Consider the following 26,537-nt stretch of genomic DNA (forward strand, 5'->3'; position numbering starts at 1 on the left):
TTCTCTTTACTTTTAATTCTGTTAGTAATAAAGCTCTTTCATTGTACTGCAACTGTTTAAGGTTTGTGGCCTGCTTTGCTTTTCTCCTAATTCTTATCTCACAGAAGGAAAATAAGTAAATAATGAATATTTTGAATCAAAACCACTACATTTAATTGGTGTTTCTGCCCGGTTTCAAACTCAACCCCCTACACCTAGTTAGGAAGTGAGTGTCAATGGATTGGGCCATTACAGAGATTAAGAAAAAGCAAGCAAACAAACAAACAAAGTAGATCCCTATCAACAGAAGAAAGCTTGGTTTTACCTTCTCAACGAATATTTGTTCTAACAAGATATCCTTCTAAGGTATACCAAAAGCTCCATGCAACATGCAAATATAGAGCTCTGTTGAAATTGAATTAGTAACTTCTTATTGGCAAACTGGACACACTTTTCGATTTTTTTTAAGCTTTTTTCTCCTCTTTTGAAAATCTAGTCTTACTTGAAAATAAGCTGAAGAAGCACCACTAGGAATTCACCCCTCAAAGTAAATCCAAACCACACATCCAGCCAAACACCAAGAATTCATCTGACTAGATGTCATTGTCTGTATTACAAATGTCTGCATCATAACTAGTCACCCTAGGCTCATCTGTCACCCATACATTTGTTTCCAAGGTACAACTCACCTCACTCTAAAGTAACTATGTCAAATAGATCCAACGTATTATGCCCTAGAAATCAGCAAAATGAATCTCATCCCTTGTGCCTGGCCCCATGGCCATTTTGCACCAAGTTAATCTCACACTACATACATAGTTCCCTGTTACACATGTGAACACGCCATTTTCCAAACATAAAGTTTGTACTACCTTCTCTGTGTCGTGTAGATACCTATTTTACATACCACAAATTAATTCATATGAGCATATGGCTGCTATTAGCTTCAAACTGCACCTCAGAAACATGCATAATAAAAGAAGTAATAGGATCCCATATTATTAAAAAAAAAGACATTATTCCAAGTTATAGCCTACCATATTTAGTTAACATCCTCTAAGGTCATTATATAAAAACTGTATTAAAAGCTAAAATAAATAATATTAATCATATAGATAGAACTAATTAATGAGGTGGAACACAGTGTCCTCTAATATAAAGATGGTTAAGCCATAATAAAGAAGGTCAACTATACTTTGACCTAAGATCTACTCATTCTAAATTAAAAAAAAAAAAGAAGTATGTATATATGTAAGTTATTCTAATGTGGAGATTTTCTCTGTTAAGTTCAAGTCCCTACAAATAAGATATCATATTCTCTGCAGCCATGATAGAAGAAAATTGTTATTTGATTTACATTATACTTCAAACTTTATAAGTATATTCCAATTTGCATGTTTGGTTGCTCAACATGTAAAAGTAGATGTTTTTAGGAGCTGATAGTCCTATTTTTATTCTAAAATATTTATTGCAGACCAATTACATTTTATTATTTAAATGCTCTAAATCAAATTTCTCCTCACATAGAGAAGAAAATCATACTTTATGTATCAGATAAAGAGGAAATTAAAGTAGCTTCCCTCTTCTCGCACTTTTACACATTCAAGAAAATCACTTTAAAGTAATGTTAAAATTTCTATTTTGAATGAATAATGCACAAATGTCTCTAAAAATAGTAGGTTATCTGAAAATTCAGGTGTTTTTCAGGTTAGGTATAAAAAAGGGTGTTTCTGCCAATTTGGAATACAATCAATTTTGTTCTCATTCCTGTTGCAGTGGGGATCCTGCAACACACATATATCAAACCAGGAGTCCCGTGGAAAGGAAATATATATGGACGGATTCTTGCTAGCTGTTTCAGAGATGTTTATTTCTCCAGCCGCATGGCCGGGGCTCTGCCCAGGAACTGTTCCAGTCACCGGACCAAGGGTCCTTCTGCCCGCGCAGGGAACACAAACCAACCAATGGGAACGAGGCTGAGCAGGGGCAGGGAAGCCCCGTGTCTGTGCCCTCAGGGCCCCTCTCCCAGGGCTACACGGCGGGGGAGGGACCCCAACACATTCCTTGTCTGTAAAATGAGTATACGATATCCAGCTTCACAGGAATGCTGCCACTGTCTGCATAATGCTTTTCCTGTAAGGCACAAAAGTGTCCATAGAAAACTTTTGCCTTCAACACCGGATTCAAGATTCAGATCAGTGAATTGAACTTTCTCATTTTCCTCTTAGAGTCTGTTTCCTTTCAGGTATGCTCCCTGAAATTGCTCACCACCGGTCTGACATTAGACATTAGAATGTACTCTGTTCAGCCATTTCTGTATGGCAGTGACATATTTATTCTCTTTGGCTATTACTTGGACTTTTTTGGGAAATAGTCACAGAAACACAAGAGTCTGAGTGGGAAGCTACCCAGAAGGATCATCAAGTCCAACTCTTGAGTGAATGGCCCATATGGGGATTGAACCCATGACCTTGGTGTTATTAGCACCAGGCTCTGACCAACTGAGCTCATCTATTATAGGCAAAAAAAAAAAAAAAGGAACATTACATTACATCACATCAACAGGAGCACACATATTGCCAATGAAAAGTGAAAAAGTGAATGAATGCTAACATAAAATTTCATGTCAGAAGAGTCCTATAAACAGTTATTCTAAAAAATAAAATCTGTCAGCAGCTACCTTTGTTAAAAAAGTTAACAGTAAATTTCTGCTATTGGATCACAGGAATATATCTATATATATATAAATAGATACAAAAAAGTTATAAACTAGTGTAACACAACCAGTGCTGTGATATATGTAAGGGAATTAGCAAAGTTTAGTCTGACGTATTCATTATGCAATGGAAAACTACTGTGCCCCTGCTGTCTCCACTTTTTCAGCTGGAGGTATTGGTTTCTTCTGTTTTATTCTTAATTCTTTCTATAAGTAATAGTCACATATGGATAAATTGCAATTTTTGATTCTGGAATGCTACTGCTCTGTTCTGTGTTTTACAATGTAATTTCAAGTTGCTATTAATAAAAGGTATGTCCTTTGTATTTTCATATATCTTTCTGCTGAGTGAAAAAAATTGATGTAGTGAAACTGCTAACAAGCTGAGCCTTTGAAACCATGGGCAGGTGATGAAAGCCACTTCATGTCTAAAGCATCCCTAGGTCACAGCTGTCACACTCACTGCAATTCATTGTTGTCACAATCTGCTGTCCCGGCTTGTTGTTGCTCTCCTCTTATTCATCCAGCTCATATATCTAAACATTCCATTACAAAAAGACATCTAATGTTCGTCTCATGTTCGAAAGGGCACAACACTCTTCTGAAATATAATTCTGAAGATTTTAGAGCTCAGAGTTCACTGCCAAATCTAAGGTGTTGCTTTGTAAGGCTTCCCTTGTAATTTTGTCTTTGTCTCATCTCCTGAACATAGCAGTATAAAATGTTTAGTTAGTACATGATCTCAGCTTTATTCCAACTTCTTATCATGAAGAAATGAAATATTACCCAGTAATAGAAAGGCATTTGAAGCTTTGTGAGTTTAAAGATAACAGCACTAGCTGTGAACTCGGCGAATTGGAAGGAAAGGTCAGCAAGTCATCTACTATGGCACTGTTCACAAAGGCAATTCTTCTATCCAATGAACCTGGTTGTTCATGATCTGAAGACTGATTTTCTATTACTCAATTTTGTTCTTTGTTACTTAATTAGATATGGTTACTATCAATTTACTTTTCAGAGTAGAAATTTCTCACAGGCCTTCTAACTTTCAAGCAGTTTACACTGGTAAACATGCTGTACTTTAATTTCAAATCTATGCTGTCATTTCAGGTTACAACTACAAACGCTGAGATAAGTGATTCAAAAACTTTTCAAGGCAATTTGTGGAAACATTGATACTAAGGAAAAAATATTTCAGTAAAATTAGGGTTAAAAAAATGAGTCAAACCGTAACGAAAACAAAACCAAGACACCTGAAAATGTAGCACTAAAAGACTGGAAGCTATAATTCTAATAACAAACAGTTTCATGAAAGAGAGCAACTGCACTATTTATCCATTCCCGTAAAAATAAAGAAAAAGGAGGTTTGACCTTCTCACTTACATTTATTCTTGAAGATATTTATTTTGATTGTAGTATAAGTTATTATTCATAAACATTACATTGCCAGCACAAGGTTCAAGAAGTATGCTGATTACAGTTTCTTGCTCAACTATACAGTGCATATAATTCAATGGACATTGAAATCACAGCCTCTGACTATGCCTAGAGAAGAACAGGTAAATTGCCAGTGGCATTATGTCCATCCCCATGGGAAGAAAATCCCCTAACAATGACCTCATGCTTTTAAGTTGCTGGGGTTTATGTTTCAATCCAGCTCAGTATTAAAAAATAGGAACATAATTACTTGGCTGTGCTACCTCTATCCACATGATCATATCCATCTGCAATAGATAATAACAGAGGACATAAATCTAGATGAGTTGTACTATAATGGGGCTGAAGGAATGAGTAGGAAAGTCCTGCAAGAGTTAAGTTCCTTAGCCCTTATAGTACTCTTGAAATAACTATGTGCAGCAAGATCTTACATTTAGAAGTGAGTTTTGAGTGACAGATTAAAACTTGTGTTTATAGATTCACCTGTATTAGAAATGTATTGTGAGCAATATGTCACAGGCCTTGACTGAAGAAGTAACAGCAGCACTTCAGTAATGTCTCCATCATGTTCTACATAAATGACCTAAAATCCTTAACTTATCAGTGCAAACTTCAAAAAATATGTGTATTTCATCCTCAGATGTGCACATTTTCTAAAGCAAACTGAGGTTAATTTGGTCATTTAAAAACATTTCATTGAAATCCACACATTTTTAAATTATGGTTATGTACAAACCAGATGGGAACATGAAACTTGCACAGGATGTTATGCCAGGAGTTATGCAAAAGTTGGCAGCTACAATGAATATTTAATTAGCATGAACATGAGAGCTGAATTTTCAAAAATGACAGAGATACATACTGTAGATTATTAACAAACAAATGCTTAAATAAGCAAGATTTTGGAAAGAAATTATGATTTTCCAGTTACAATGTGCTGATAGAATGTTTCAGAGAGCCTAAATTGCCAGGTACTTTCCAGGTCTTCACCTAGATTATAAGGAACCTATCTCTGCTAGAGAAAGTAGATGAGCTACAAAAATGAACTTGTTAAGAAGTAAAGGACCTCCAGGATAAGGAAAATTTTCTGGCATGGGACTGCCTATGGTTAAAATAATATACGCAGTTACATGATGACAGTGTCTCCCTTTCAGAGTCCAATAGTTTTAAACCAACTAGACAGGTTTAGACCACATGAGCCAAAAGTACTTCTCAGTTAAGTGCTTCCTGGGTCCAGCTATGTTTCCATAATGTGGTTACATCTGTGAACAGAGCAGGACCTGCTTTCCACAAAAGGAAACCATTTTTACATGGCCTATGAGGTATGTTATACTCAAATGTACCAGATTTTGGTAACTGGAGACAAAGATCGGGGTCACACTGGAGTATGCTCACAAAGACATATTTAAATGTAGACCATGGTAACTTAGGCAATTTTAATAGCTACAACTAGCTTGTAAATCAACTTTACAAGCTAGAATTCAGCTTGTCAAAGTTTAGAAACAGACGGTTACCAATGAAGGTCAAATTTTATACTCTTATATATGAAATCAAAGAGGTCACAGAAAATGAAAGGAGGGAAAATAGCATGAAAATAGTGAAAACAAAGTTTTGTTGGCACAGTAATTCATATATCAGCTGTCATTTAGCATGTGCTCCATCTCAATCTTCATTTTTTAGATACCTCTGTAGTACCAGTGGTCACTGTTCCAATTAAGAAAATAAATTTAGAATGAAATAAAGCACCACGTGTGTTTCAGAGAACATTAGTATCATGTAACTCTTACGAAATACCAATCAAGTAAAAATAGAAAAATAAAGGTGCAAAAATCACCATGTAATCAGACAGTTAGTTAGCAGCAGAGTGCTTATATTCCCAAGATATGGGCAAGACAGAAACTAGGACGGGATCTAGTCTTGTTCACATACCACGTAAATAAACAATTCTTCTCAAACCAGTATCTTAACTCCTCATGTCAACAAAGGCAAGAAAGGGATGGCACTGAAGGCCTCCAAAGAAGAGCCTACATTTGGAAGTGTAGCTGACTAAATTAGGCCATCAGATCACATTTTTCTACGTCAATAAAACCATAGATTTGTTGAGTTTTAACTGAACAGTTCTTAGCGATTCTGTGTTTTGTCAGGTTAAAGAAGAAAGGTGCACCAGTGTGTTGAATGTCTTAATAAAGTCAGACCTCTTCACTCTGCTTAAGTCATCATGAACTTCAAAACTTTCATAACTCCTGATTTGAAAGTGGAAGAGGTTCTAAGTTTACCTAATTTTTGTCAAAGGAATTGCATGAAAGGACAGATTTCCAACATAGCCCTGAAAAATCACATAAACTTGCCTTTGCATATCTAAGATACATTAGATAAAAAAATAACAGTTTGTGTACTTTCTGTTTCTCATTTATTAGAACTAAAGAAGGATAAGAGGCAAAATGTAGATATCTGAATAAAGATCAAATCATAGTTATCTAATGGTAACACAGAAATGTCTTTTAAAATGAAATGCCTTTAAAATGAAAACAGATTACCTTCAGTGAGAGGAAGAAAAGACTCTATGCCTCTGGTAAATGCCTCTATGAATTAATATAAGATTAATTTAATTAAAGGCCACAAACAAAACCTAAAACAGGTAGACAAGTTCAGGTATCAGATATTTTTGAGATATTCCTGTAATACTGGCCTGCAGATTACTGCAACTGTTCTGTTCTACTTCATTCTAATTTGTTCTGGAATTTGGCAAATTTAGGTTCTACAGGCAAAGTATCAAACCTTTCAGCTTTCTTTGGAAAACTTAGAGCATTTCAGTTCAAATGCTTAGATTTTAAATTTGGAAGAACAATCCCTTCTAATATAAGAAAAGAGTAATTTTTTCCTTGATATCTCAAGAAATATTGCCATTAGATTACAGGCTATGAAATACGAGCAATCACGAAGCTGTGTATGAGAATTCTTCAACTTGAGTGTTGCTTTAATACTGATTTAGAGAGAGGGAGGGAAAATGAGAAGGTAACAGCGGCCACCAGTAGTCTGTTGTGCTCCCAGAGTCACCATACTTAGTTCTCTTGTATTTACTGACTTTACGATTTACCTTAGAATATTTGACACCTATACACGTTTATAATATTTATGATGGTTGGGAGTGGGCTACAGTTTGGTGTTTTTTGGTTTGGTTTGTTCTGTAGTTACCTTAATAACAGATGTCTCCACTCTGGATGGAGGGCTCTGCACTTGTGCTGCTGCTGCCATGTTGGCGATGGTGCTGAGGTGGTTCATCTGGCTCATTGCCATCGTGACAGAGGCTGGAGGTAGGCTCACGGGAATCAGTGGGTGGGGCATCATCATAAAAGGAAGTTCCAACCCTGTTGGGGAGGAAAATAGGGAAATAGATTTATGCATCTTTTTTTAAGCACTATCTTCTGTATCTCCTGATGGACAGTATTCAAGTGATGGGTGACAAGATGGTTCACATTGCAGGAAAAAGCAGCTCTATGTCAGTTCTCTTCTGGGAGATGCATGGGTGACTCACTAGCAACCATGGAGGGTTTCTAGCCACAAGGAGAGGCTATTAGACCTCTTAGCTTGTTCATATCTGTGTAATGTGTAATATCATTGCTAAGCAATGGCTATTTATTATAGTTTTTGGTATCCGCTGCAAGGTGCCTTAGCAATGCGTCATTATGCCACTGATGCACAGGTTAGCAGTTATTTTAAGTATCATTTTTATTGCATATGTGTTTGTTCTTTACTGTCTCCACTTCCCCTGCTTAATACCTTAAAGGAAGTATTCCAGTATTCCGCACATCCTTGATTTTTTCATTGCCTATTTATATAAACACAAAAAAAAGACAGGAACTAGAAAACTGCAGATGTTAGTGCTGAAAGATGTCAACCCGTACCATTTGGCAGAAGGTGGTTCTGTTGAAGAGGGTTGAGAGGATGGCTAACTGGAACATTATGCTGTCCAGGCAAGTTGGGGCGGTTAACAGAGGCCTGTGATCCTTGGGTGGGGGGAGACTGAAGTTTTTCTTTATCCCAAGAACCATCACTGCTGCCTGTGGGGAATGAATATATATTATTTGGATGAATGAAGACTCCAAATTTTCAATTTCTGAATTTGGAAGCAAGGCCAGCATTCTAACCTTCTCTGCAAGTGGCAATTTCTTTTTATTTTCTTTTTTTAGTATGTGTGTTGGGGAAAGGACTTTAGGGTTGGGGTTTTTTCCCACCCTCTGAAAGAGGTATTAAGAAAAACTTCTTAAAGTTAAGAGCTAGCATGCAAACCTAAAAGTATTAGAGTCATGCTCATTCACATGAGTCTGTGTTTTGTGTATATTTTACACACACTTTTCCTATCCTTAGAAAGTAAAATTATATATGGCATTTCTTTAATGTGTGAGAGAATATTTTTGCCTGCAAAATGTCTAACAAAATAAAAAATCCTGTTATGCCAATTAAAACTTCAACTACAGTTATATTGTGTCCTGTATTTGCGAATAAATAAACATCATGTGAAGTAACTGAAAATTTAATTTATTGAGGGCAACAACATGCATGCATATGTGCTTGGCTGATTATTGTATTTTGTATATTTAATTTTTATTTCATATTATTAACATGTAAGGGATTACATTGATTCTTGCAGTCTTCTGCTAGTGGAACAGACTAACAGCAAAGAAGAATGTGGACAAACAAGTACTGAGATGAAAAATAATTCATTTATTTGAGAAACACCCTTTTTCACTATTGCAGACTTCCTCATAACAAATAACCATAGAATTAATTAAGATACAATTAAAGGACAATAAGATACACTGTATAAAGGACAATAACAATTAACATCTCATTATTAGTTTGTATATTTATATGAAATGAAAAGGTTAAAATCTCTGTACCTGACAAGCTGTATTATTCTCGGTGTGTACTTACGTATAATGCTGAGATTGAGTGTATGTATGTTCATGCATGCACAGTAATCTATATACTCACCGTATGAGTTTATTTACCATAAACAATCAATAAACAATGTTTGAATATATTAATAAATATGGATATATGCATGCATTCTCAGCAGTATTAATATATCCATCAGCAATATATGATTGCTTCCTTTTTCATGTAGAGCACAATTTCAACCTCCTGACTTTGAAAATGTCTACTATTTTCATGGGAGCATCTCTTGATAGGGACTTTAGCATAATGTAAGTCAAGACGTATTTGATCTATACTCAGCTTCTATTTAGCATTATGGATTATAGCAAAATGCATCTTTCTGCATGCTTTTCTACATACATCCTACTCCTTAATGAACAACAGGGCCTGAAAAACAACAGGAATGATACCACCTCCTTCTTACTTCAGTGGAAAGGGGATAAGCCCATTAGTCTTGACATATTTTACCATCATTTTCATTGGATGACAAAAGCACAGAAGTTGGTAGAATTCCAATTTAATTTCTCTAGATCTATTAAAAACCTGATTGTAAAAGCTGTACAACATAGTTTATAATGAAAAATACTCCATTATTGCCATGATTTTCTTTCCCTAGTTACTTCAGGAAGACAGTTAAGGCTCAATATAAATTCTAACTCATTAGCACAATACTGTCTCAATCCCAGTGTAAATTGTTCAGAAGCAGGTAATGGAAATTCAGTCCAAAGTCTCCTGCAATCAAACAAAGCAATTTTATGAAACAATGAAGAGAATCAATTATATGAGGTACTTTTATTATTTTACAAGAAATTTTCATAACCTTTATGCAGTGAACATACTTGAGCTGGTAAATACATTATTCGAATCTCATGACCTCTGACAAGTGAACAGGTTTTCTTGTATTTTGAGAACTGAGACACTCTCAAAAAGCATGAACATACTTTTAAACACATAGTGAAGCAGCTAAATCTTATCTGGAAAAATCTTTTTTTATTTTCCTTTGAATTTTATATTCTCTAATTTTCTGCTTTTTACCATCATGATGTACATATTTCACTCCCTAACATACAGCCCTACCCCACCCTCCTGTTTTGCTCTATCCCTTCCGAAGAGTTTATAGCAGCCCATTGCAGCACTCCATTTGTGGAAGTCATCCCAGTGTAGTCTTCATGCTGGCGACTACACCATAGTTTTCCTGCTGCACAATGGCTTCCAGCTCTTCCTGTCTGGTGGCCATGCCGTGTGCATTGCTGTAGATGCATTTCAATTGGCCTATTGATCCTACCATTGATCTTTTTGGGGGAGACAAGCCTTAATTCCTACATGACTATTGTCAGGTGCTTCCGCAATTTCTAACACATCAATAACCCGCTTTGCAGTCTTTGCCACCATATAGCTCTCCATCCCCTACCTCCAGTGAGATGGCAGAGCAAAGGACCTTGCTGAAACACTGTCCTTCAAACTCTGGTGTTCCTCTTCCAGACCTCTCTTATGAGCTTGATTTTATCCCTTTCCCCCTTTAAATCTAGGTTAAAGATCTTTCAGTGACCCCTACTAACTCCTGTTTCCCCTTCAAGCCGGGTGTACCATCTCAGATAGATATCGGAAGAATACAAATAATACATAAATATATATTAGTAATTATATGACTATTTGTTAGCACTATAAGGAAAATGTTTGCATTTTATAGGGTGCTGAATTCCCAGTAATGAGATATTTTCCCTATTTTTATCAGTAAGAACTTCTACAGTGCAGTTAATTTCATGTTACATGCTGGTGTTTGATATGGAGATGGAGTCAATTCTTCTGTGACCCTTCCTAACCTGGTCAACGAATTTTGCAAGGTCAGTCATAGTTTGCCAATTACGGCTCTGCTTACGTGGCTCAGAAATTAGAGCTTTTCTAAATCAGTACTCTTTTCTGCCTCAAAATTACAGTGTCTACTGTTTTAGCATGATATTGAACCCAATAATAAATTGGAAGAGAGAAGACAAGCTTGAGAAAGTGAAGTATCAAGGCTAGCATTTAGTGAAAGTGTTTTTATTACTTGTAGTCTGGAATCGTCTGTTAAGATTTGCTTATATGGAAAATGATTTATAGACAGAATCCAGTCTACAACATTAGAAACCACTTTCAAACTTCAGACCATTGAGCTCCTGAACACTTTAAGTGAACAGACACAGATACAAATATACAAAAGTCTTGGCCATCCACTGTGTTTTTCTTATGCTAGTTAAACAGAACACTTTTCCTCTTGGAGGAAACAGTTATTTTCATTAATGTCAAAGCAAAATAAGTGTTATTCCTTAGACACTATTCACTGTCTGCACAATGAAGTGCAACCTACCAGTTCTGTCACTTTTTACATTTGATTTTGATTTAATGCATACAATGGTTTCAAAGAGTATTAAAAATCTGTTGCCTTCTTCCTCTTCACTTGTTGCCCTGCTGGAGGCTTATGTTTTTCCAGTTTCCATCAGTGGTTGTCAAGTCTTTGTAATAGGATTAAAAGCTTGGACACCTGATATCCCTGGGTGCTGCAGTTCACCCTCATAAAAGCTGTTTGCTTTAAATTGAGAGAAAATCAGTTTTTAGTGGCATAATTAATTAAATTATGCAAAGTGTTCCAGATTCAGCATAACACTTTCTGAAGCAGCAATTGGAAGCTCTACATTGCATTCAAACAGCATTTCAATTGACGCTGCACTAGGCTGACCATAGAGTACCATTTTCAAGGCTTTCAAGCACAAGGGATCCAATTTTGAAATGCAAATGCTTAATGTTGAGTGCTCAAACCCCATACATATGTACTTGAATAGGCAATTTGGTAGCCAACTATGTATTTCATGTGTGATAGCGCTAATATAAGCACTCAAAAAATTGAAATGAAGCTCCAAATGTAAGTACACATGCTTAAAAACCAGGCTCAGATATCTCACATTTACTCATGATGGACAACCCGATGGAACAAGAATGACAATACTTTTTCACAGTTTAAAAGGCATAGTACAGAATCCATTGCTTTCCTCACCACCAACATTTCAGCACATATTTTCCATAATGTGAGTTACCTTCTCCCATAATCAGCAGTTACACAACAAACTATTATTTGTACACTGAAGTGGGTTTGTAAAAGCCTGATGCCTGGATTATTTGAATTCATTAGTAGCACAATTAGGTAGCTAAGGATGGTAATAATAAATTGAAACAATTCTGGACTTGAAGGTAAAACAGCCAAGAAAAAGAAAATGAAGCAGAAAACTAGTGTGCAATGTCAGCCTCACAAACGCTGATCTAAATGTACCAGGTTCGTTTTTATAATCATTACTCTTATTTGAAGACTCCTTTTCCTTTTTTCATTCTGACCCTATCAGGATTCAGGTTGCTTAAATTTCAGTTCCTACAATGTGAACTGAACAGTTTAGTTCCTGTGATAGTCAGCAGGGATCCAGCCAACAGGTTCTGGAGAACTGCTGAACTCACTCTGTGGGAGACAGACCTGTCTTTGGTCAGCTGAATCTGCATCTGCTGGTTCCACAGACTAGGATGACCCTTCTCTCAGACTCAGTTCAATAGCCTAAACACACAACACCTGAGGTGGCCAAAACAATTTGATTCAGGTCTTACAGGGTTGGTGACTACTACACAGTGCCTGCAGGAGACCCCAAGGCTATCTGGGGGTGTAGATCAGGCAGGATACTTGAGGGTATCTAAGCTAGTAGCATATATCTATGCCTGGGCAACAAAGTCAAACTTTTCATGATTATAGGTGGTTTTTAGAAATTAAAATTAGGCTATCTGCCAGGCCCTTGGGTCTTTCCCTTCCTTTCATGTGGAAAACTTGATATTTAATGGAATTCCAGAGAACACTACAAGCCTGTCTTTAGGCAAGTGAAGCCCAGCCCTGGCTCAGGGATAGTTTCAGGTACCATTATACACACAAGGAATATCACATAGCAAAACACAAGAGTCTGATTTCCTACTAACAACTCAAACCACATTTTTTTTTGTTGTTGTTGTGCTACTGATCTCCTTTTAGTCTCCTAATCTTTCTGTTATCTTCTGTGTTTGCTGAAACAATTTGTAACTCAGCAACAATTACCAAACAAAGCATCAGTATCAGCTGTGTTGGCTCATTTTTCTGAAGTGGACTATTAACGATCCAGGCTATTTATGTCCACTGGAAAATATGTATAATCAGCATGCTGAAAATTGGTAATCTTAGCCTCCTGACAGTGAGGGAACCATTTCATAAACTTCCCAAATCAAATACTGCTGCTTTAGTCTTTGAATTGTTATAAATTTGTGATATGATTTCTGTATAATTCAGTTCCTTAAAATCAACTGTACAATTTATCTGCAATGTATGAGTGTTGTGAGACTGTATAAAGGACACATATTTACAGATAAAGGCATTTTTCTCTCATCTCTATGTTACTGTTACATCATTAAAGGAAAAAAAAAAACCCTTTGTCATTTGTAAATAGTATCTGTCTAATATTATTGATACTTGGATTGCCACCTCTTCTGAGACCACAAAGTGATCAGGAGAAGAAGTACTACAACATAGAAAAATGAGTTTTCCAAGACTTCTCTGTAACCCTTTGTATTTGGCTTTCCATAAGGATTTTTCTTTTCTTTTCTACCCCCTCACAAAGTTTTGCATTGTTTTGGGGGTTTTTGGTTATATAATCCTGTTTATGCTCTTAAAGAGGCCTTGAGCAACATGGGCTCTTAATTAAAAATTTTCATAATTTTCTCTAAAATAGTAGGCTGATGGGTCTGGTATTTGTAGTTCTGCTTATTATCATGACAGCAGGAAATTTTAAAAAAAACCAAACAAGAAAACCCCAACAAAAAACAAAGAAATCACTATTCTCTGATAAACATTTTCCTACAGAAATATATAAAGAAGAAGCCAAAAGAACCTTTGGAATTACATATTATTTCTTCTTTGTTGACAACAGTAGCAATCTGAAAAACAGGTAGTAGTCTCAATCATGTAGACTGCTTCATTCACTGTACTAATTTTATTGCATACTTGTTTTGTGGCAATGGCAAAGAAATTATAACTGCACTTTGCACCGTAAGCCAAATTTGTACTCACTTTACTTTTCATATTTATGTTCTGATAATAAAAACTGTAGCAGAGACTGTTAATTCCAGGAAATAAGATTGAATTCTAAATGCTGAATACGAGAGTATAGGCCTAATCATTAATCAGGAAATACTGAATTTATGTAAGTTAGTAAGTGAAATAATTTTTTCACACTTACAATGAATCCCATAGAATATAGATATTTTATACTAATCCTTCATTATTTCACCAAAAAGATTAACACAGGAAAAGCTTTTTAAAATTCAATTTAATGAATAATGAAACTGTCCAAGACAACTGAAAGCTCAGCAACTCAGTTGCAGGCTGTGTGACATTTACCTAAAAACAGATTTTCCATTTGTCTCATTCTACTAGTATCTCACTTGCACTAATTTCATAGACAAAACCCAGTTTATTTGTATGGTTATATGATCTTGTAAGATAACAACGCAATTTTAAATATGCAAAAATAAATTTGGGACATCATCAAGAAACAAAAAGTCAGATGTGTTGTATGCACTGTGTTGAGGAAAATAAAAACTGGACCCCATTTTCCTGTACCCCTGGGTAAATAGGTTAACTTCAGACCAGAAAGCTAGAAGTACAGCTAGTCCTTTGACGCAGAGTTTTTAAAATATAAAGACTGATGAACCATTAGAAGTCAACCAAAAACCACGAAAAACTACATTTTCCTTATCTCTCAACACAATGAACATCACAAAGCATTTTGCAAACATCTCGATTACATTTGCATGTGCTTTTATACAAAAATTTCCCGTTTAGTAGACAATTAATGTATTACTATACATAGTCATTGCATGTAATTGTGGATACAAATATTTTCTGTTTGCTTAAGGAACAGGTAAGTTCCTTAACAGTGAATACACCTGGCTGACTTGTCTATAACAACATGTTTAGATCATTTTCTGAAAAATATGGGTTTAAGTTTTTCTATAGTAAGATCCTGTTACTTCAGTTTATAAAGAACGAAGTTATCCTCATTCAATTTGTTGCTCTGTATAATCAGTGTAACAGACTCAGTATAATCAGTTTCCTTTTTAATACAGTGGAAACTAAAATAGACAGGTCCAGAAACTTGTCCACAATGAGAGACGTAAGTTCGAGCTTCTGAGTGATTCATGCCTACGAGTAAGTGCCTAAGCTTTCCTGAAAATATGGATTTGGATGGGAATTCATGATAATACTATCTTCACTGGTCTGATACAGGCAATTTCTCAGTTGATATGGACCCTGATTTTTGATCCTTACTACCTCTAGTCATGCGTTTTACAGCCTCTAATTCTATATTAGCAGTGCTCAGAAACAAACAAAGTAAACCAAGGCAATATACCATGTATGTATTCAGTAGCTTGTCTTCCCCCTTTTCTTTATCTTTACTAAAAAAAATTCTCAAAAAGTTTTGAGAAATAGTAATCTTATTACTGCCCCTTTAACTCAAGAAGAAAAGTCCTGCAGATTTTCAGAATATCTAAGTATGGCTGACAGTTCTGTATAAACAATAAACTAAGAAAAACAAATACTAAACAATCCTCATAAATACACTGAAGTGCAAAAATTAATTGCATAGACAAAATGCATAAAGTGAGAATGCTAAGTTTCCTAATACCTTCTAGTAAATAGACTTAATTGTTAGTTTGTCCACACTTTCCCTCACCTGTTTCAGCTGTGTTGCAATATGAAAAAATAAGAGAAGCAAGATATATTAGGCTTGAAAGCACTGAAATTAAAAGCAAGAAGGCCTCTGTAAAATCATGTTCAATCTGTTCCAAAGAAGATGAACCAGGGATGAAAATGCAAAGCAGGGAGGTTGACATATTACATGTAATCATGTTTATTGATGATTTTTTTAAAAAATTGCTGAACTAAAGAGGAATATTTCAATTTCCAGCACAAATGCTGCACCAACTCTTAACGGTATGTGGGCTCTAAAAGATTGCACACAGAATGCCTTCTTGAACATCATTCTTCAGATTTTTACTCACTGAATTTTTTTAGTCGTTTTCTTAGGAAGAAAGGCTAAATTATCAAAAATCAGTCCTTATTAATCAACAGATTAATATCCAGTCTTAAGCAAAGTTGATCGCAAGGTCTCATAGCAATTACATCCCTATGCTCGCTGGGAAAACAACTGCAAGTTGGCTGCATGAAACCCCACCAGCTGCAGCAAGTTTCAGGCACTCTCCAGAGCACATGGCTGTGTTTCCCATTCAGGGAAAAGGAGATTTATATTTGCCCAGATATTGGCTTCATGAGCAGCATGGGGCTGGACACAGAGGTTTCCAAATCGATCCTGTGTCTCTTCCACACTTGAAAAACTGCATTGGAAAAGTCAGCAGGCTGCACAAGCACTGAGGCTCACAGATCCACTTCCCCCTCCTTTGGGAAGCAGGTGCTAACTCAAAGCTTTGTGAGGAATTTTCTTACTTTTGAGCTGCTTGTGAAGCTTTGATTCATGACCATTCTGATATAGTCTCTAATTTTTAGGTCTTATATAGTCTTTTTGTAAATTTGCAACATGTAATAGGCTTGGGTCTCAAAGGAATCATACTGTGCTTCTTTCGTTCAAGAGTAACACATACATTTTCTTGTGTTCGGCGCAGAGCGAGAATCGTTATTACATCTCAGCTGATATTCAGCATTTCCTTATGCTACAGTAACTTCGTTGTACACTTAAGCCTTTAGGTTTTTTTGCGTAGTTCCATGTCCCAAGACAGATGACTGTAACATTCCGTTACCTAAAGGAGGAAATCTTACCTAAGAGTTTATGGATCCTGAGTCCTGTTTCAGGACTGCTGAAACTGTTTCTGCACATGATTTATTGTTTTCTCAGGATGACAGTGAAAAAAGTGACAACTAGTATGACTAGTAATAACAGTAGTAGTAATAATATGTGACAGCTAGAGCAGGTGGACACTCCTGGCCCCAAAGGGCTTATAGCGTGAAAATACTGAAAGAAACAGTACATATACACAGACAACCAACTACAAGGAATTTCCCTCAGTAAGAAAGATCTACATATAATTGCATACCTGTTTTAATTGCTTCTCACAATTGCTGTTGTTTATGCCAAAAAGGATCATTTTCTCTGTGAGATTTACTCTACCAACATTCTCTATTTATGTATTGATACCCTACTCAGAACTGCTGCTGGTTTTTTTCTGACTTACAAAATGATCAAAGGTAAAATCTTCACACAAAGGCAGCTAAAAGTATGAAATTGGATTGAGGGTAGGAATGTGAAAGTGATACATCTTAAACAGCAAATTTCTCAAATATTTCTTTGGATTTTTGTGATCTGGGGGAAAGGAGGGTGTTATTACTTTCTAATTTATTTTTATATTTTTGTTTCTTTTTAAAATGGAAAGAAAGTTATTTAACACAAAATATTTATTTACTCCAAGAGATCTCTCAATCGTTGTTACCAATAACTATCTCCAGTGGCAAAAATTTTCACCTAATGTGAAGAGACAAAAGTGTCCAGCCAGTGTTTGACAAAAAAAGCCTATTGTCACTAAATGATAGCATGTTATGATAATTTATTCAATATTGGCTTTACAGTTGCCACTTTTTTTTTTCTGTAATAGTTCTAGGACAAGGAAGTTCACCTAAGCTATTATACCAAGATTTAGTACTCTGAACTTTACCAAGCCCACATGAATTTTATTCATTGTAGTCATTCCTGTGTCTTATATCAAACTGATTTGTGAAAAACGCACACACCTTTTAAGTGTACTTCAAACAATTTCTTTAACTGTGTCTTAGACAAAATTCCTAGAAAGGTATCTGCATCCAGATCTCATTTAGTAAAAATCAGAATGTTACATTCTTTCTATGAGCAGAAAAAGACATAAACACACATCTTACTATGCTTCCCAGCTCCATCAATCTTTCTTCATGATAAATAATTTATCTGATCAGAGATGAGGGGAGTTACATAACAGGAGAGAAAATAGGTAGCCAAAAAGTATTTTTTCTTCACCCTGCCTTGACTCAATTAGTGACAATGTTCTCCAGGTCAGAGCTGTGGGTACAAGTTTGAGAAAGATGACCTCTGTTCCAAAGTCTCTTGCAAGTCTGAACTGGTCTGAAAAAGTTTTGACCAGTGTATAACTGGTGGCTATTATGTAATAACAAGTTGGGCTAGATGCCTTCTCAGAAACCTTTGTTCAGTCCACTGCACACCCAATGGATAAAGATGTTTCTGTGTATTGAGTCCCTCAGACTTAAGCCCTACAAACAAGACGGTACCATCATACATTAGCAATTTACATTAATCAGCTCAGCGTAGAATGATAGAATCATAGAATGATTTGGGTTGGAAGGGACCTTAAAGATCATGTAGTTCCATGCCTCTGCCATGGTTGGGGGGCTTGTATTAGCTATTTGTAGGTTATCACTCATCCTAAGTTCCTCAAAACAAAAACACCTCAGCTGGAGATCTGGTTTCCACTATGATGGCCAAAAACCTGAAAGTTGCTTGAAATTTTTCTACTACTGGATCTAGTAAAACTAGAATTCGTTTTGTGCTGCTTAAAACAAACAAACAAACATGTTCATTTTAGATTAAAAACTGTTTAGGCTTAGACCTTGAACTAAAATATTGGACAAGGGCCAGAAGTTTTCCTGATGATTCAGGAAAATTTATGACATATTTTTTTCAAATTCTAAAAATTTTTTATTCTGATTTAAGATTTTTGTTTCTCTAAAATGAAAGTGAACATTTTGTCAGAAGCCTTGTTTTCCGAAACCATCTCTCTAGTGTACAGTCAATATAGATTTCCAACAAAAATAAAAAGCTGCATTTCTCGCTTTTAAATCATCAAGACATGAAAGCACAGACAAATCGCTAACAGGCAACAATTATCCCAGAAACCAAATCCTAGAATTCAAATTTGGCCTAGAGGCCAGAATAAGTTAGAGTGGTGTTCTCAGAAATGGAATTACAAGTAGAAGCACCTGACACTTGGCATACAGATTTGGCATGCAGCTTGCATGCCCCACAAGATACAGAATATATAATTCCACAATTACATTCTAAAACAGGAAAACATCTACAAATAATTTTAAAATATTTTTCCCTTTAAAAGGTTAAGACTGAAATACTGTTTCCATTGAAGTCAGTGAGACTTGATTAAGGACGAAATTTCATTCTGGTTGCTTTGATGTACCAGTCTGAACACAACAGCACGAAGATACACGTCCTAATTCAAAGTAGTGCCTAGGCATGTTAGCTCAGAGGATGTACAAATGCTAAAAACTGGCTAAAAAGTTTATTATCTTGTGGCTAATCTTTCAAGGGATAAAATATGTTACTTAAATACGAGATACATGATAACAGAATATTTGTCCTGTAAAGTGATTCACTGAAAAAGAAAATTTAAATATTAAGAGACATCTCTTAGTTTCCACAGGGATTTCTGCGCAGTCTTCAGGATTGACACTGTGTTAAAGTATTAGTACAATTTTTCAAGCAGATTAGTCTGAACACAATGCCTTGAAAAATTTAAAAAAGAGAACAGATAGCAAATGTCACTTCTTTAGTAGCTACAAAATGCAAACTCCAAGTGTTTTAACCTAATGAATAAATGAGTTTGTCCTTTATGTATAAAATATAGTTTGTGTTTGTTGCACAAGTTTTTTAATAATAGATGAATTTTAGGTTTGCTTCAACATATTCAATAAAGTGTGATTAATTTGGTTTTTCAAAAATGCAAACTAGACATTACTATATTACTCTGCAAAATGCACAGCTTGCAACATTATTGTCTCTGTGGGATCTTAAATTGAATTGTAAAATGTGTCTTATTTCCAGTTTGATTTATGTAAGAAATTTCAGTGGATAATGCCCTTTTCGAAGTTTCAGTGCTTTCTCCAAAGAAAAAATACATAACTAAAAATCATGACATAGCTTATTATAAATCACAGCAAAGTTTTATCCTTACTTAATGTTCCACTTAAAAATCATATACTGATGCTACATATTAGATTCAATTCAGTGAATTAACTTTTTTTTTGAAGCTTCGTATTATGACAGATTATATAACGCATTTTTGACATGTTCTGTGATTTTATTGCGATAGTCTAAGTAATTACCAAATCTCTTTTTCTCTAAAAAAGCTTTCCTGTGCCCTGAGAATTAATCTATGATACCATTTAACTTGGCTTTTTGAAGTAAATATCACTAGATAAAAAGCCAGCTGGTTCTGAATAATGGGATACTTGAATGAATGTATTAGTGTTTGAAAATGAGAGTACAAATCTTTTAAAAAGATTAATTTCCATAAGAAAGATAGCTCACAGATCTACAAAAGAATAAATTCAAAACATAATAAACTGGCAGAAAGAGAGGTAGATTAAAGTAAAGGCAGCAGCACCTTGTTATTGCAGCTGTTGTATAGCAGTGATTCTGTATCAATTACAACATTTGGTAGGTATGGGCAGCCTCTTCAAAGGCTTCAGTATAAAGCTTGGACCTGGAATATACAGCACACCCTATGTAATAACTTGAGTGATTAATTTTTTTTTCTTAACAGGACGTAACTTTTGTTCCTTACAATTGAGTCTCTGGGAAGAGGTACAAAGACGCTTCTGACTTTAATGTGAATAGCTAACATCATTTGTTTTTTATTAAAGATTTGGATATGAATTTATCTTTATCATGGAAAGAGCTTGGCTTTATCAACACACACAAATGCTGACATCAGCATGTAAGCTGACTTTTGTTGTCCTATGGACTTTATTTTCAATATCCTGTTTCAAAATATGTTTCCTTGAATGGGTCTAGGATTCTGTGCACACAATTGCTTTGGCTAAATATTAATGAAACAAAGTTTGCTGATGCCACTAAATACTGCAGGTTTGCATAAGCAAATGCTGAACGTCAAAGAATTAAATCATACTGGGACAAACTTTAAAGTACATGGGTTGTTTGTTTGTTTTTTGATGATGGGATTAATCTAGTTTCCATCAGACCTACATCAAGTTTTTCACCGGTAGGGTGGAAGCCAGTTTGCTCTTAGTAACCTATTCTGGGCAATCTAGTGAGTTTGTCCAGAAACAGTATCCTCGAAGGATGATATAAAGAACTGTATTAGTAAAGTGCATGGAATTACATCTGCCAAATCCATAAAACAAACAGCAAGACTTTCTTCTGTGGTAACTTGATGTCTGTATCAAGTGCTGAAAATGCTAGTACCAATACCATTTAGGCAACAGGAGTTAAATGTTCCAAAATAATGTTCTTTTCTTGCAGAACTGCTGGAGAGCAGGTTTCACAGACATGAGTGTCTGGGCCATACTAGTGCAGATGCAGGAGAGTAGCAAGTTTCTAAACAAGTCTAATAGGCATTTGAAACACAATTGCAGAAATTTCTATCTTAGTCAGACTCTGTCAGATTTTCAAGTGATCAGAACCAGGTATTCTAGTGTCATCATAATGACAAATTTTAATTCCTTCCTCCAAAGCTTAGAAGTATTATAAGCAAATGAAAATATTTGAATACTGAAAGATATTTCTGTTTCTATCCTGACTCGTTCTCCGTGGAAGCTGAGTCATTGCTGCTATTGAAACTTAGAAAAATGACTAATGGCCTGAGGGAAGACCCTCAGGTATTTTTGATAAAATTTTAGATAAAAATTTTACAAAATTATAACAGTGATTACTGAAAACATAGTCATAGTTTATGTGTACATAAACTGTACTATGTACACAAATTTGAACAATTCTTATATATACATTTAAAAGACAAATGTCAACATAATTTTTAAAAGCATCCTAACAGAAAAGTTACAAGGAACATTGCAATTTAAATAACACTTGTAACATAAAAATTGTAAAAATATTCAGAACTGGACTGAAGTACCTAATCCTGAACTTCCATTTTGTTCTGGTATTTTTTCAATTCAGTTCAATTCAGCATCTTTTGGTTTATATTTTGTCTTATATGTTTATGGATTTATTAGATATATAATACACATTTTTCTATATGTGTATATTTCTACATCACTAAAAAAACTTTTCTAAGTTCAATGCTTTCAAATTACCATATTTCAAAACTTCTTTTGCGTTCTAAATTTTTTTAATTTTGCCATATCACTAACAAATGAAATGAAAGCAGATCCTGAAATGGTGACATTTCACATGGAGTGACTATAATCAGACACTGACACAGACTACAAATGACCTGCTCTTACGAATGCTATTCAAAATAATAATTGCAGAATGGGAGCGAAAGCAGAAGTTTGGTATAAGGTCACATGATCAAAGGTCACATGATCACATGTAATAATTAGTTAACAATTGGAGTTAATAGTTAGTCCCTGACAGCTGAGCCCAAGTAAGTGGCCATGTTGTACAACAGAACCTGTTACCCCAAACTTCAGCTATGCCAAGAGCACTGCATGGTCAGCAGAGCCCCATAAGGAACAAATTATGAAGGCATGATGACTCACTGATTTTCTCTCAGATGCTCATCCCTCTTGTCAGAGATCATTAGCAAAATATTCTACTGAATATGCAAACACACAGGACACTTGTGTGCACTATAAATGTCAACTATAGCATGCTTTCTGTACTACACAGTTACACTGCAAGGCACAGAAACGCCTGCTGCCCTGCCAGATAATGGCAGACTTCAGTGAAAGAAGAACCAAGTTAAAAGACTAGAATTAGATCTGTGCAACAGCTGCAATGACTCATCTCAAAGTTCATACTTGCCTCCATTATTTTAATTTGCTAAGTCAAATAAACTGCCAGACTCCCTTGTACAATTTGAGAACACTGCAGACCTCCACACAGGAATGAGCTTTCAGTGATTAAGAATAATTTGAACCGAGTAAATGAAAGTAAAAACAAATCAGGGAAGTATTTTAAGATTAAGGCAAATATCTATTGCAATGCAACTGAAAGGTCTTTAAACATTACAAATAATTCATTTTAGAATTCAGTGACATTTACGATGAAAAGATGTTTCTTTTTAGTCTTTGTTAAAACTGGCCGCAAAATGTTTACAGCAATTTTCTGAAAGCAACTCCAGATTCTTTTTTAATCATACTACTTCAGGAAAGCTGCTTTTAGTTAAAATACAAAAATCGTAGTTACAAGGTTTCTGCAAACATAACTGCCATTCCATTAAGGAAATGGCACTGCAAACAGTAAATAGTGGCCCCAAGGGAAATGTAAGTATTGATTTTATTACTATGTTGGTTGGGTTGTATTTGCAATTGTCAACTCTAATTTTAGGCTGTGCATTAAGTATCCTTATAATAGCTTAAGGAAAAGAGCAAATATTAATTAGAACATATTGATCATGTTTTTATAAGTCTTAGATTTAGTGCTTACCAAGCATATGTTTTGAAAACATACAAACCTACTTCTTGCTTGTAAACGTAGCTAATAAATGAATAGGCAGAAACTATAATTACATGGATTATATGATACTTTTTTGCATCAAAGCATCTACTGGATGCAATTACTTTAAAACTAAATTGAAGTGCAAAGATATTTCTTACTGTACATCACCATGCTATGGCAAATAAGGTTGAAGGCACTGATGAAATACCAAATTATAAATACAAAGATTGATTTTGACTTTCATCCCAGCAACTGCTTTTTGGTTGTTGGATTCCTATTCACCATTTACTCTTTAAGTATAGATGTCTGCTACACACAGAAACTGCAGAATGGTTTATATTTGCAGATACTACTAAAGGTAATTCATGTCCTCTTTTCCCTAGTCTTTAATTAATTTAAAACAGTACTTACATTAAACCAAACTTATTATACATTATCATATGTTGCTGATAATATCCACATGTCCTTAACTAGCAGAAGACTCATGACTCACTTTGGTATTATATTGTGAAAAGAAAGTAGCAGACAGATTAAAGTAACCAACAGAAAATAAAGGTTTCGTGCTGCTACTTCAAAGTTGCACAATCTTCCCATATGAAATGACATATGGCAAGTACGTGGTGATGGTAATTTCAGACAATGCAAGACTGATCGGACAATTCACAGGAAAAGGATTTCCTACCCATATGTACTTCGCATTTCAGTTTACAGTGTGACTTGCACAAAAGGTACATTACAAGTGCCAGCTGAGGTAGCTGACACTTCAGAAAAATCAATTCCTCATAAATTTCTTGCTTAATGTGTTTAATATCTAAAGGTAGCTAAAGCCAAATGTTTGTGCCACCTACGGTGTTGTCAAATCTTGCAATTGTATCACCTATCCTGATATCATTCATACTTCTTTAAAATCTCTGCTACAAATACATGATGATTTTAGTATCTCAGTTCAGATTAAAAAAAAATTCCTGCTTCTTGCAGTAGTGTGATGTAATATCCCAAATTAGGTGGATGTCCCTGTGACTGAGTGAGCACTACCATCTGAGGGACACCTCCCCAGACATGACCATACTTCCAGCCCTGCCAGTGACCTCAGGCTTCTGGGGTGCAGCTGGACATTTACCCTGGGTTTATTTACCTCTGTTGACTAGGTTTTACAATGTTGTGAAGCTTTGTTCTAAACCTTAAGAAAGAAGATTACAAGCACAGTAGTGTCAAAATATTATTTTTCAGGCAAATGGCTTGCAACAGTTCTGTACCTATCCCAGAGTCTATATGTACTATACAAACATGCAGACTGCTGTTTGGGTGGGCTTGACAGGTTTCTCCTATTCTCATGACAGAGGAAATTAAGACCTTACTGAATTTTTTCCTGCCCTTACCCACACTACCTGTGTGGAGCATGCACAGGGACAGATTTGCTTCATGGGCTGCAGAAAGGGTATATCTTTGTGGTTCAGCGTGCTCGTCTCTCATACCCAGAAAGAGCCAAGCTCACAAGGAACCACTATCACCACTTTGTTCTCCACCAAAGCAGAGCCTCTTGTAGAGCTGGCCTGGGACCTGGACAAGAAAAGGCTTTCCATATGTATCCGCTGCAGATTATACAACCTAACAGCCCCTGCAGAAGCCTGAAGGTGAATAAGCTGGCGTATGTTATGTTTGGCATGTACCAATGCACGCAGATGTATAAAAGTTCAAGGACCACATTTGTTATGCGTGTATTTATACTGTCTTTCCTCCCAGGGGACACCAAGATCTTAGTCTATTAAAGTCGAAATAACACTTAGGTGGTGCAGAATGGATTGTTCGTGGTCACCTGATAAAAGTAAACTTCCTTATTCATATGGGTTACTAAAATCTGTGGCTATTGATTTCACTCAGCTGTTATGTATATTATACTGCTGTATCTTTGCTACCAGATATTTAAAGTAGACATAAAAATACACAAATAAAATAATAAACCTAAATGACAGGGTTTATTTCATAAGCTATACATTTTCTGCCATGGTAGAGAAGGGCTTCAGCAATGTAAGTACAAAATGTCTGCAAGAAAAAGGCAATGTGGACTTCTAGCTGTGTAAATCAGACTGCAATGAGCCCTGGTTAAGCTATTTTTTTACAGTGGATTTTATACTTCAAGCAAATGCAATATTCTTAAGATAATAATTACTTAATGCACATATAATAATCAATACCCATAGTGCCAGGACAGGCACTGGAATATGGCTAAAATTGTTAATCTCAATATTATTTCAAAAATGTTTCTTAAAATAAAATGCTTCTGTAAATTATGACATTACATGATTATTTGAAATCCTTACTAAAGAAATCCTGTTTCTGTTATTGTTGTCTAACAAGACCACAATGTTGCATCATTTAACAGGCCCGAGAAGGCAGGCAACAGAAAAAAAAAACATCTCTTGGAGTACAAACCTCTTTGTGTATTAAGCAAGCAAACCCATGTAACTTCATGTTTAGCAATAATAACTGTATACTGTTTCTCAAAGAAAAATCCACTGTGCCAGTTTCAATCATGCCAGATGTTATTACCAGTATTTATTCTTGTTAAAAATTTGAATTATAGCAGGACAGCCTGTAATTTTCTTTTTTATGTCAGAATATGTATATATATAAGAAGAAGAAAAGTAAGCAAATGTCAGTGTTATTTGAACCAAGGGAAAAAGAAAAGAAATAAAGAAACCAGCATTTTATTTTACTAAAGCAGCATTACCAAAGTCACTGACAATTTTAAACAGGGTTTATTTTTCACGTATGCAGAAATAAAAGTGTTTACTCTCAGAGAAATCTCTGTTGTGGTGATGAGGACTACACTGCCCCTTAAAGCTTCAAATCTTCCCCTTGTGCACCCTGACAAAAGTTCAGGGGTGATCTGCTGCTCAGAGACACATTCTACCTCTGCTAATACAACTTTCTGCCAATACAAGATAGTGTTGATGAGACTGCTAGTTTTCTCCTAGGGAGACTGGGTTGTATTC

The 26,537-nt window shown here is 35.4% G+C and overlaps 1 protein-coding gene across 6 annotated transcripts in view; it reads right to left on the bottom strand.

The window, feature by feature from the left end:
• The window catches only part of DACH1 (dachshund family transcription factor 1), a 359,657-nt gene that overhangs the window by 113,018 nt on the left and 220,102 nt on the right, over nt 1-26,537 (bottom strand). For 3 of the 6 annotated variants that reach the window (XM_048295555.1, XM_048295557.1, XM_048295556.1), the window contains exons 4-5: nt 8,038-8,193; nt 7,328-7,500 (exon numbers count right to left, since the gene is read on the bottom strand). In XM_048295555.1, coding sequence (XP_048151512.1) covers nt 7,328-7,500; nt 8,038-8,193 — 329 coding nt within the window. The remainder of the gene's footprint in view (nt 1-7,327; nt 7,501-8,037; nt 8,194-26,537) is intronic. The other 3 variants (XM_048295558.1, XM_048295559.1, XM_048295560.1) reach the window with 1 other exon arrangement.

The sequence above is a fragment of the Corvus hawaiiensis genome, chromosome 2, assembly GCF_020740725.1.
Source record: "Corvus hawaiiensis isolate bCorHaw1 chromosome 2, bCorHaw1.pri.cur, whole genome shotgun sequence".
Taxonomy (NCBI): domain Eukaryota; kingdom Metazoa; phylum Chordata; class Aves; order Passeriformes; family Corvidae; genus Corvus; species Corvus hawaiiensis.